Below are 12,834 nucleotides of genomic sequence, written 5' to 3'. Positions count from 1 at the left end.
TGATTCAATCTGTTGGAGAGGTGAATTCATTCTCCCGGTCACCCTTAAATCTGTATATGTATAATCATTTCCCATTCACAGGGGCGGCTATTTCTGGAGTCAATCAATTAGGTCACATAATAGATTAAGAGAATGCTGTCCTGTGATGTTGTGGGCTACAGCCTATACCTCTCCTCTTCTCCGGGGATTAACGTATTGGCACTAGTAGGCCTTCTTTACTGACGGTGTATTTGAGAGAGACTCATGACATTCACCGAATATGAGACCACTCTTTGCCATCTTTCTCCAGTCTCCATCATCAAAAAAAGAACAAAAAATCCAGTGAAATCAAAATACAATCGGTATTCAGGCTGCCTCATTGGCAGTTTCAGTCTGATTTTCCCTGTAGGCGAAGGACTGGTATTTTTTCAAGAAATGATAGGTTTGACAACTTACATGGAATTGGTGGGTAATATAGAAACGCTATCACAAGAAAAAAGTACCGCAGCTCTCATTTCTTGGAATTGTGTATTCACGTTGCCTGTTGTGTTTTCTCTGTGTTATGTCATTGGAAATCTTTGTTGTGCCTTGGCTTTAGCGCAAAGCATATGGTCGCACCTTAAACAGGCACCCGTGTTTTGGTGGAGCAATGAGAAAAAGAGGAGAGGAAAGGAAAGGATAGGAGAGGAGAGGAGAGGAGAAGGAGGGGGCCAGAGAAGAAGATCCTAGACTCGGTTTCGGAGAGGGAGGGAGGAGAGAGCTCCCTTCGTCCATTAATTTCCAAATGTCTGTTGCTAAGAATAGCCTCCCCCTCCACCTTCCCTAACAAACACACGCAGACTCACGCGCCCACACTTTGACGCGCATTTACTTTACTCACGCGCCCGTGTGCGCGCAGTCATTGTCAGCTTTGGTTGCAGCTGTATCTTTGCGCGAGCTGCATGATGCCAACACTCCCCCTCTCCATCACATACACACACACGCGCGCGCGCGCGCATCTGGCTATAATAAGAATACTTACTGGGTCTTTAAGAAAAACACACTCATACAGAGGTGGGAGAAAAGGAGAAACATAGTCACAGTTGCAGATGTCACCTCATCCTCTACGCCAATAGACTATCTTACGCATTATTTCAAATTGATTTGGAGTTGGACGGCTCGAGAGGTCCAATCCAACTGGGCAGGGCTATAGCCCGAAGCACCTTAAAAAAAAAACACACACACACACACACAGACGATGCCTCAGTCCGTGACATACGTCTGCAAGTTGGACGAGCTGCGTGCGTCATGTGCTGCGGCTGCAGAGCCGATCCGGCTCCCATTATAGTTCACACAAGCTTAAAGACAATGATTCCGTGCGGTGCGATTATTTAATGTATGGGTAAACTCCGGCCAGAATTCCAGAGAAACAGCCGGTCCCCTCCCTTTCATTTTTGTCTCCGTCCATTCACCAATCCATCTATCCATCCGTCCGTCTGTCCCTCTCCTCCTCCCCTTGGGGCTGCTGGACGAAGAGAGAGGAGGCCGTAAGGAACGCACTACCCTACTCCAATGAGAGAGAGAGAAAGGACGCTCTGCCAGGACATTCGGGCTTATCAGTGCGGACGAAGGTAGACTTTTCGGGGCGGGGATGGTGAGGGACTTTATCGGCACTGCTGCACCTCAACAGCCAAACCAAGATCATGAGAGGGTGTAAGACGGCGGAGAAGCGGCCGTCATATCCTTGTCTTTGACGACGCCGTCCGTGTGTCCCTTGCTCAGCTTCTGGATGGCCGCGCAGGTGTCGGAGAGAAGATGATGGTTGCAACGAGGGAGGATGCTATTGAATTCGTTTGACAAAATTGTTTCATCTCGACTACAATGACACCGAGCTTTCAAAGGAAAACGGTATTTTTCTTTCTCCTTTCTGCTCGAGATTTTGTTTTCTGAAATAAGACTCATTAATAACAAATGCCACAATTTTCTTGGTCTCAAGCCTTGTCAGAGCGCACTGGTAAAACAACTGTAAGGTGGCGGGAGCCACATTATTGCCACACAATGTACCAAACATTGCGGATGTTTCAAAATAAATAAATAATAGTAGCTTTTCCTTTTCAGTGCATTTTAAGTATTCGGAAAGGCGGCTGTTTCCAATATGCCAAGTTGAACGTCTGACCGCCGAAGGTACAGGGTGTTAATAATTTTCAGATTTATTTTCGACTATCTGATTTACTGAGGCCTGTGTGTTGTTAAAGGCGTTTGTACTGTCATTACATACTGTCATGAGAGTAAAGAAATAAATCGCCCAGAAAGGCGCAGGAGGCTGTGGTGCGCTCTCATACAGGCATGAACCATGGAGAACATGAAACATTCATGTTAACTCGCTACAGTCTCCCCATGATTTCATGTTGGGGGCGATTTCTGGTTTATACGGACATAAGAACGGACTAAGACTGAGACACCCCACAGCACTCTACAGTGCAACCAGTCAGCCAACCGACCACACATTTAATTTCCTCACACCCACAATTGGCCGTTGGCAGAGACGCACAGAGAAGGAGACGGTACATGGGCGTCCTCGTCTGCTAAAACCAACAGCTGCATATAACTGCTTGCCGGGTGCAGGTGATCAGCATAAGCTTCCAAGACAACCCGTTGTGCATATGAGACGTTGTGATCCAGATGGGATGTAATGTTGTGTGGCTGCACAGCTGAGCATTGGTCTCCTTCTCCGCTGCTTCGTGAAGATTGGCTTTCGGTGTCCATAGAATGGCGCGGTTCGGAGACGAGGTACCGGCCAGGTATGGCGGAGGGCCCGGCGGAGGGGGCCCGGGCGGCCGTGGTGGAAGCAGACAAGGAGGACCCCACGGACACGGTCACGGCCACGGGCATGGTCACGGCCATGGCCACGGCCACGGCCACGGCCATGGTCCACCCGGGGGGCCCGGAACCCAAAGAATGTACAAGCAGTCAATGGCGCAGAGAGCCCGGACTATGGCCCTCTATAACCCCATTCCCGTGCGCCAGAACTGTTTCACTGTCAACCGCTCGCTGTTCATTTTCAGTGAGGATAACTTCGTGAGAAAATACGCCAAAAAGATCACCGAATGGCCATATCCTTTACCTGGCATTGTACAGTGAGTAAAAGCTGACTATTGTAGGCCTTTCCCGGAGATCAGGTAATGTGCAGTCAGATGTTGGATTGAATGGTTCACATTTTTTTCTTATTCCATGAGTAGCAAGCTTTACATTAAGTCATATAATGACAAAGGTGTAGCCAGCAGATGCATCAATGGAAGCCAATGTGAGTTAGGCTATAGGAGGTGACAGAGAAAATACTGAACATGTAATTTTTAGTTAATTAAGAGAAGGGGGCATGAACCAACAGCCCCTTTTTATGAGGCTGTTGATCACCATCAATCACATTTGTTAGTAATTTCATGTCACATCTCCTGGGACTTGCTTGATATATGTTTCCTGTGTGTGGTGTGTGTGTGTGTGTGTGTGTTTGTGTGTGTGTGTGTGTGTAAATGTGTGGTGGTGGTGGTGGTGGTGGTGGTGGTGGTGGGGTTTCTAGGGGGCGCTGCTGTATGGTTGCTGATGTCAGCAGAGTAGGCCCAGCGCCTAGCGCGGGTATAGAGAAACAGGAGGGGAGGGGAGGAGAGGTGGGAGAGACCGAGAGAAAGAGATGAAAATAAGCAGCTACAATTTGTCTGTTTGTACCATATCAGCATGATGCAGGTGTCTTTCTAGATATGGTGTGTGTGTGTGTGTGTGTGTGTGTGTGTGTGTGTGTGTGTGTGTGTGTGTGTGTGTGTGTGTGAGCAGATATGTAAGTATACTCATCTATTAACTTGTGCATTGACAGTATTTTATTTTTCCCCATTTTGAGGCTCCTCCTCTTAATCACACAAGATGCAGGTGTCACTGAATGAATGTGCCATCATTTCAAACTGTGTGTGTGTGTGTGTGTGCTGATACTAAGTGTAACAGCGTTGAATTTCCAGTATTACCCTGCAATTTTCATTTTTCAGAAAGCAGCTCATTGCACCATTCTGGGGAGAAATAGCAAATGATTTCAGTATTTTCATTGCCAGGATTTTTGCGTATGTCTGTCTGAATGCATGCAAACGTGAAAATAAGTTTCTGTGTGAGTGTTAATGACAAGAGGGGAAATTGGAGTAATGATTGTATTGATCGATGCTGATGCTTGAGCTGTGACATAACTACACACACTAATTGGGCTGCTCTGGTGAAATGCAGGAGCTACTTATAGTGCCTCTGAATCATGTCTATTCACCATCTAACTGACAGACGTGTGTGTTAGTGAGAGAGAGGGAGCGGGTGCAGGAAATCTGATGTTATATATTCAGTTATATATGTCAACTTCATTTCCAAAATTTACATGCATTTAATAACGGGTAGGAAAGTTTAATAATGAGTAAGAAAGCCAGTAAAATGTAACTTTTTTAGTAAATTCTTCATGTAGTCTTTTTATGAGGTTATTTGTAGTCTGTTTTCAAATGGTGGATTTCTTACCTTCAAGCAAAACATTAAGGAATCAGGGTCTTGTTTTGGTTATTGGTGTCAGACATGTCTCTAAGGTACAAACCTCTCAGTGTCAACATTTTAAGAAAAGTGCAGACTGCTTGTGTTTACATACTACTTGAAAAAGAAAATGTTGAACCAACTTCAACAGTGCTAATAACAAAAATGGAGAAATCATAACTGCATTGGAAAGAATAAAGGGGCCAGTGGCATCCAGCAAGGGAAGGGAATGCACAGTAAACTTGAGTTTTTCCTTGTGCTGGTCTGTGAAATAAATACTTGTTAAAGTGGCTCCAGCTGGACCTTGTTAGATTAAAGTTCACCTTTCATGTGAATAAAAAGCTGCAAGATGGCTTTTACAGGCAAAATATTTTGACATTTCACTGTATGAAAAGCACATGTTTCAATAATATCATTAATGACAGCTGAACTCCATTTAGTTGCTTCAGTTTCAAGGTCTGGGTATTGTCCATGTGGGTTCACTGTCACACTGTCATGGCTTACTGGGACACTTAAATTATATGGAGCAATTGTTAATGTTATTGGTAAAACCTGTGCTTTCACTACTGTGACAAGTTGTCTGCCATGAAAAAGACCCATGTCTCACTATCATACTGTTACATAGCTGGTCATATATAGATTTGGAGATCTTTAAGTAAAGTACACAATCCTTTTTCTCTCATTACCCCTACAGAAAATATTGTCTTTTATATTTTCCCAGTATATTTGGCAGGATGGGAAACGTCCTTTGCCTGGCAGAAATCAATCTGATTATGGCAATAAAAATTTAAATTCTATGGTTAATCTAATTATTAAATAGCTTTAAGTGTAGAGCTGTATGTGTTGATTAATTTAAGATTTCAGAAGAGTTTTTGTTAAGACGGTATTATCTAAACTTGCAGCTGTATGACGCATTTTGTATTATTTTTAACATCTCTGCTCTGCTGACATTAGTAGTCTGATTGGTTTCTTGGAACTTGATGTTTAGTCTGATGATCGGGAAAGCAGATGTCGAGGGGGTTTAATATTCTATATATATTTTCCTCTGAATTTTCCATTATCAAAATGTATCTTATCTGGGATATTTGCATTGTCTTTGAGGTACACATGGTCCCAACGGCAACGTAGGTGTGTTTGATACAATAACATGAACAGTAGTATGGTCTTATGCAATCCAACACAATAGCTCTGCAGTAAATACTGTACTACCTTTTTGAAGCTTATAATGTTCAATATTTGCTGAGACTGTGTCAGAGTGTTGATTCAATTTAGTGGTATTTTTTGAAGCTGCGCTTTGTGCTGTTGTTGTTTATTGGATTGTAATAAATTGTGAGGCGTATGGGTATAATAGAGAGTACAGAGTTCCCCCCTCCCCAGGGAACACATTCATGTTATACTGCCCATCCATTGTATTACGTGGACTATTGTGGGCAGCCTTTAGTACATTTGAGATCCATTAGATATTATTGCATGGATTAATGTGGTAAAACTAACCGTGATGGAGTTAGAAGAAGGCACAAAATGGGTTTCATAATAAAATGCTATTTTGAGATTTCCATAACCTCCTTCAATCGATATTTCAAAGAAAAGGTCCCTGGATCTCTCGAAATTTCTAGTAAAGATCTCATAATCACGTATTAAATCACCCATTTATTGTTAATGATTTAGTCATATCTGCCTGATGCATGTTTAATTGTCCTCGGAATGGATTAGGCCCTACTAAATCACCTAACATGCTAAAGCTTGAGTCAGTTGAGGAAGTTTTGTGCAGGAGGTGGTGTAGTGGTGATGCCCATATCAATCATAAGGTCATCTCAGGTAACTCCAGACCCCACTGCACCACTGTGGACTGTGTCAAGGTGTCCAGTGTCTCATCATCTGATGGGCTTTCATGCAACTGGTTCAAACCAAAGCAAGAAAAATGAACAAAATTTAACTGTGTCATAGTAACATGGTTATTTGTTGTATTTCTAGAACTTTCACATGCAAATACTTCATAGAAACTTATTGGATATTGGAGCCAATGAAGGCAGATTTCAATTTTGATCTATAAAAATCCCAATCAAAATCTAACTCTTTGATTATTTTAACATTGTGCTACTGATATAACATGTGTCATGTAGCTTATAGTATAACTGTCCACTTGCACTGTGTTAAAACTCATTCCCAACCTAATACACAACATTGCAGAGAATAAACCCCAAGTGACAAAATCAGCATCTAGCAGCTTCTATCAGGATATTCTCACTAACAAGAACGTCAGTGGAGACTACAGCAATCTGAGTCATTTTGATTCTGTTTTATAATATTTTGTAAATGTGTTGGACTTGTGAAAACTGCATTTGAACTTCCAACTTTTGTCATGCTTCGGTCAAAGAGAAGCCTTCTGTCCACGACTACCACAAAAGGTCCAGACTGAAACTTCCCTCTCCACATATATTAAGATAAAGGAAAGATGTGTAAGTGTGTACTTTACAACTGTATCATGTTGAAAAGTATGAATAGCAGGCTCATACTGGAAAACACTCCATATCAAATTACCCAAAACAAGATTAGGGGCAAAAGGAAATTACTTGAAACATCTCTAATTTAAAGAGGTTTTCTTTTCAGTTATAATATATGCCATACGTACTTCACTGACAGTTTAATGGCCAACATAAAAGTAAATCTAATTGCAAAACACAATGAAGAAAGGGCCTTAGAAATAGTAATGTGTATAGCCTAGTTCATTATAACATGGTGGAATTGTGGTTGGTTCATTAAAACCTGCTGCCAGTAGCCAGATGTTGTTTTGGTGGATTCATGAGTCAACAGTTTAAAGTTTACTGAATGGAGATTGAAAAAAACATTTTAATTCACCAGATGTACGAGTCTCAGTGGACTCACTGTTCAGCAGAAGTATGACCTGCGGCTTTATTTAGTTGTGAACTGACTCTGGACCCATGGGAGTAGCCTACCATATAAATAACTATTCTCTCACATCCATATTTAGATACAGTAGACAGATATTTGGTTGTTTAATTATAATTAGCATTACAGAGTTCAGGCCTGTTACTGTGCCATTTCCTTTTGTGGAAGCCCCTTAATGTGGCAGACAGGACTATGGTGCCTTATTAATACCAGCATTTAGCTACCTTTAAGGCTACTGATAAACATACAGTATTGAACTTCAGGCACACAGAGCATATAGAGGGCTATTCAGAGACAGTCCTATCAGAATTTATTTTTTGTGCATGCATTACTCTACGGGTACCTCCAACACAATTTAATAACATTTACAATCACTGTAATTCCACAACACATACATACAATAATTTGATCATTTCCTGTTCAGGTGTGTTTGAGTGCGCGCGCGCGTGACCGGTAACGAGGTTCTCCATCAGGTACCGGCTTCGACTCATCCACTTTCCGAAAAAAACGCTATGCTCTTGACGGTCTCTACTGTGTCCAACCCTGCCTAAATGCTTAGGAAAAAGTACACCCGTATCATAAAATATACCGACGGCACCGCAAAGGTCGCTAATTTAACAAGACGACGTGAACGCTGACGGTTAAGTTATCGGCAGGAGCAGTCAACTAGTTAGAAGTGAGTAATGCTAACGCTAGCATCAGGCTACTACCAAAGTATAGTGAAGCACAACTTGTCCAGGTCAGATGCAGTAGCTGGAGCCCTGAGGTTTGATTTACAAGGACATACGGTATGCCTGTGTGCCACTGTTAAAAATGCCACTGACGCTGGAAGTGAGCTAACCGTAAACAACACCCAGTAAGCAGCATTTCAGTGAAAAATTCAAGCTAGCTGGTGTGGGAGTTTACCTCATTTTGATTAATTTTGACATAAACACTGTGGCTCATTGGCTCTTTTAAATGTGGTTAACGTTAGTTACTACCAGTCAAAACTAATACTAAATTCATGACCAAGTAAATTATCCAAGCCTGTTACATCTGAGCTGATTCAAAATTAAATCCCACCGCATTTTATCATTGTGAACTGGCTTTTTGCAGTGTCTTGTATTGTTTATTTGTATCAGATTATTGACCATATCCAGTGTCTAGATACGTGTCTAGATGACTTTTTATTTTATATACATACATACATACATATATATATATGTATATATATATATATACATATATATATATATATATATATATATATATATATATATATATATATATATATATACACACACACACACACACACACATATACATATATATGGCCCCAGAACATTTGCTCAGGGCATGTTTTATTATAGGCTATATAACATGAATTTGTGATCATAATGATTGTGCTGTTATCGTCCTTATAATGTGCTCATAAATAACATATCATGTCACATGTTGGTCGAAAGTTGAAACTAAATGGGTCATCCTATAGGACCTTAGAAATTAAATCCTTCCTCCATCTGCTGTCCTACTGACATTTGACCCTTAATGACACTTTGACGTTGCCGAATCCATATCTGGTGTCATACCTTGGAGTTACTGTAAACCTTGTGTGGTTGTGCATGTTTAATGGTATTTGTATGTTTTCTTTATATTTTCATGTACTCAGTTGTTTATGTGTAACTGTAAATATTAGGTGTCAGCTAAGTCCACAATACCCACCTCTGCAGTACAGTAATATTAGCATGTGTGTACAGGTACATAAACACACAAACACGGATAAGCACACACACATATGCACCCCCCACACATATACTACACGCTGACCATATGGTGTTGCATGCGTCATCAGTGTACATTTAAGTGTTTTTTCCCCTGCTGTTGTAAATGGAGAGGAAGTCAATACATGTTCTAGCTATCTATAGTACCAATGAGCTCAATATGAAATATAATACAAGTAATGTGTTTTATAAATTAACCATAATGTCATAATCATGGCTGCAGAAGATATGAAGTTAGTAAGTTGTTTAGCATATTCTGTGGACAATATAAACAAAGCAAAGTACAACGTTTCATGAAATACAGACTGAATAAATAAAATGATTAGATTATACTATTTAATGCCTTAGAGTATAAGAATAGGGAAACACAGCTCTCAAGAAAATGATATTTTGTTAATGTAAACTTAATATAAAGGGTGTTCATTAGCAAAATCCATGAGTATGTCATATTTAGCTTGTGCATAGTGTATGATTTGTGTCGATGCGACTGTATATGATACTGTAAAACACCATACGGGAATTTAGTGGAATCATCTAACTTGACTTGAAATTTCAAAGTTAATTCAACTTAAAATTTCTACTTTTCATTTTCAGACCACTTCAGAACTTACAAACATGAGTTCTTCTGGCTTGAAATGATGAGTTGAATGAATATACTGCTGAGAGGTCACTCAACTTGTTAAATTAAGTTTCTAAAGAAACATGATCAGCATATTAGCAGACTTCCCAGCATGCATTGTTTATGAGTTAAAATTCTCCAGAGACCCATCTTTTATGTAGCTTGAAGAAAACACACAGTACATGAAACTTGCTGTGTATTTTTAATAAATGTTAAGATAAGTCATCATTGTTTTGTTTTTTTTATAATAATGAAAACAATACAAACCACAATAGTGGTTAGTAGTGAATTCAGTCCCTACCCCAGTAGGTAATTGAGAGCAGCCTTGCATGTTGTCTTAAAACTGACTTTTGAATTAAGTGGCTCCAACAGGAGCAGCCACAGTTATAAATTCTTTGTGACAAATAAAGAACCGAATTTACAAACTGAGAAAATGCAAATAGAAAGCAAATCTGACTGTGACATTTGTCAGTGTGACTGTTGTTGATTCAACTTAAGTATATTAAAGTTGTTATTTGTAGTTGAGTTAACTTAACTCAGCTTTTTTTTCATTTCCGCAAGTCATGAGCCAACTTTGAACCAATTATTCAACTGAAGTTTAGTTAACTCACATCTTAAAGGCAGCAGGGAACTTATGTTTTACAGGCTAGTGGTGCCTTAATCGCCTAGTTCCATATTTGGTCCTACACAGAATCAATGAAAGATCAAATGACCATTCAAGACTACTAAAGGACTGTACAGGTGCATTATGGTTGACTGACCTTTCCTACAGTTGCTATGCTTTTTTGTAACTGTAGAAAATTGGAATGTCAATAAATTGCCAAGTGGAGAAAACTCCTCAGGTCTGCGCGTGTGTCCGAGTACTGACTCAGATTTATTTTCACCTTTAATGTACCTGACCAGGCTGCCATGTGAGTCTGGTCCAGAGACAGACATAGCTAGGGTAATCAAAGAAAGAACAGAAGATTAAATAGAGAAAGTGATTAAGAGGAACAGATAAGAGTTAAAGTGAAAAAAAGAGACACACCCAGGAACAGAGAGAGAGAGAGGGACCTGGGTGTTTTTGGGTGGATGTGGAGAGTCAGTGATCTACGTTCACTGCAGAATCTAAATTATTTATTGGCCTTTCTCCAGCTTGCAACTGTCAGCTGGTAACTACACAGACTTAACATCAGCTTAGTTTGTGTGTGTGTGTGTGTGTGTGTGTGTGTGTGTGTGTGTGTGTGTGTGTGTATATGTACATGTTTTGTGTGTTTGAAGGCATATGTGCTTATTCATTTGTTCACAAGTCAATCACAGTCTGTGATTCAGTCTATTTTTTCTCTCTCACCCCCTTCATTTAGAAAACACACATACACACACACATACACACGCACGCACTCTTACAGTACACACTCTGCTCATGTGGGGTCGGTCTCGCTCTTCTCAATCTGGTCACATCCATTGAATCTTTATCCTTCACATCCAGGCAGCCTAAAAATATCAGGGTCTGCCTGGAAAAAGCACTTTTCACTAGCGACCCCCCCCCTTCTCCTTCAACCCCCTTTCCTCTTGTGTTTTCCAGTTGACATAGAGACCGCGTAGTTTACAGCATCGTCATCGTGTGCACGCTCATGCATGGTGTCTTGGTACCTTAATTTCTATTTGTCTTCCAAATACTTTGGTAAGAGTTAAGGTAAGGGGTTAACTGCAGAAAGTGACACGTAGTTACCGGTATGTGTGTTTATGTGGGATAAAATGAGCAAGAGAGTGAGAGAGAGAGAGAGAGAGAAATGAGGTAAATGGCTGTTTCTGTTCTGCTTCTAATATACAGCTGGACTAGAAAGAAAAGAGAGATGGACTACGGTAGGGAGAAACAGAAAGGAGGGGGAAGTCAGTAAGACAGAGACATTATAGAGAGGGATAGACTAATGAGAAACAATGGAGAGAGAGAGAGAGAGACAGAGAGTCAAACTGCCTGTCTGCATATAAATCATTTAACACAAAGTGGTGGAGAGACAAACACTCAGGCTTGGCCAGCTTCACTGCAGCCAGAACACACACACACAAACTTGTTTTTGTCACTTATAAGACATTGCATTGACTTGCATTCATTCCTCGGAGGCTTATCTGACCATAACAGCTACATGTCTAACCCCAGCAGCCCTAACCTTAACCAAAAACCAAGTCTTAGTCATAGAATTTAATGGTTTAGCTTGTAGGGACTGTTTTTTTCTTTTTGGTCCCCAAATGGGAGATAAGTTCCCATAACATGATTGATTAAACATATTTTCGTCTCCATGATGTGAGTAATACAGCTACACACAAACACACTTTTTTCTCCTTTTTTCTCTCTTCCCCCTTCCCACCCCCCCATCTCTCTCTCTCTCTCTCTCTCTCTCCCTCCCTCCCTCCCTGACTGATAGGAACTGAAGTTTTGTCGTCTCCTCTCACGTTTCACTACCTGTACTTTTTCTCTTTCGCTCAAATCCAATCCATCATTCTTTTCTGTCTCTCTCTTTCCTGTCACCGCTGTTCCACTCGCTCTCCTCCACTACATCTTGTCCTTCCTCTAATTGCCCGCTTCCGCCTTTTGTGATGCTAATTTTAAGCATTTGTTAGAAGTTTTAGGGATATTTTTCAGAACATCCTGACAGCTGTCTTGTTTAGTTTGCTCATGATTGTTGGCAATGAGAAGTGCATGTGTATGTGTGTATTTCTGCGTATGGGTTATGATTCCTTTCTGGGTTTGTGTGTGTGTGTGTGTGCGCGCGCGCCCTCTGGGCTCAATCTGCCTACCTCATACCTTTTGACTGTCTGGTAATAAATGTGTGAATTGATCCGTATCCTGAGTCCCTACAGGCAGACTCTGCACTGGGGTTTGCATGAGCACGCACACGCACAAGTACGCACGGAGCAAAATTGAGTTTATAAGTGTAATCTATTTTGATTGTTTTTCTTAATTTTTTTCACACCTGGACAATATAGATGTTATTTGTCTCATTATGTTCTGTATGTATTTTTCATATATAGTGTTAAATTTCAACATCTGTCTTCAGA

The 12,834-nt window shown here is 40.7% G+C and overlaps 2 protein-coding genes across 2 annotated transcripts in view; both read left to right on the top strand.

Moving 5' to 3' along the window:
- Positions 1 to 1,961: 1,961 nt before the first annotated feature.
- On the top strand, positions 1,962 to 3,099 carry LOC122966946 (voltage-dependent P/Q-type calcium channel subunit alpha-1A-like). The gene has a single exon (XM_044331291.1). It carries the CDS (start codon positions 2,728 to 2,730, stop codon positions 3,097 to 3,099), a length of 372 nt encoding a protein of 123 aa, XP_044187226.1. The 5' UTR covers positions 1,962 to 2,727.
- A 4,983-nt stretch (positions 3,100 to 8,082) lies between these two features.
- The window catches only part of cacna1aa (calcium channel, voltage-dependent, P/Q type, alpha 1A subunit, a), a 78,660-nt gene continuing 73,908 nt past the window's right edge, over positions 8,083 to 12,834 (top strand). The window contains exon 1 of the mRNA XM_044330718.1: positions 8,083 to 8,092. The gene's annotated coding sequence lies outside the window, so the exon portion shown is untranslated. The remainder of the gene's footprint in view (positions 8,093 to 12,834) is intronic.

Source organism: Thunnus albacares, chromosome 17, assembly GCF_914725855.1.
Source record: "Thunnus albacares chromosome 17, fThuAlb1.1, whole genome shotgun sequence".
Lineage (NCBI taxonomy): Eukaryota > Metazoa > Chordata > Actinopteri > Scombriformes > Scombridae > Thunnus > Thunnus albacares.
Note: the sequence above shows the minus strand (reverse complement) of the source record. Positions and strands in the feature narration are given on the sequence as shown.

What these genes read in the sequence shown, in the direction of transcription:
- LOC122966946 (XM_044331291.1), top strand. Translation starts at nt 2,728, where the DNA reads ATGGCGCGGTTCGGAGACGAGGTACCGGCCAGGTATGGCGGAGGGCCC.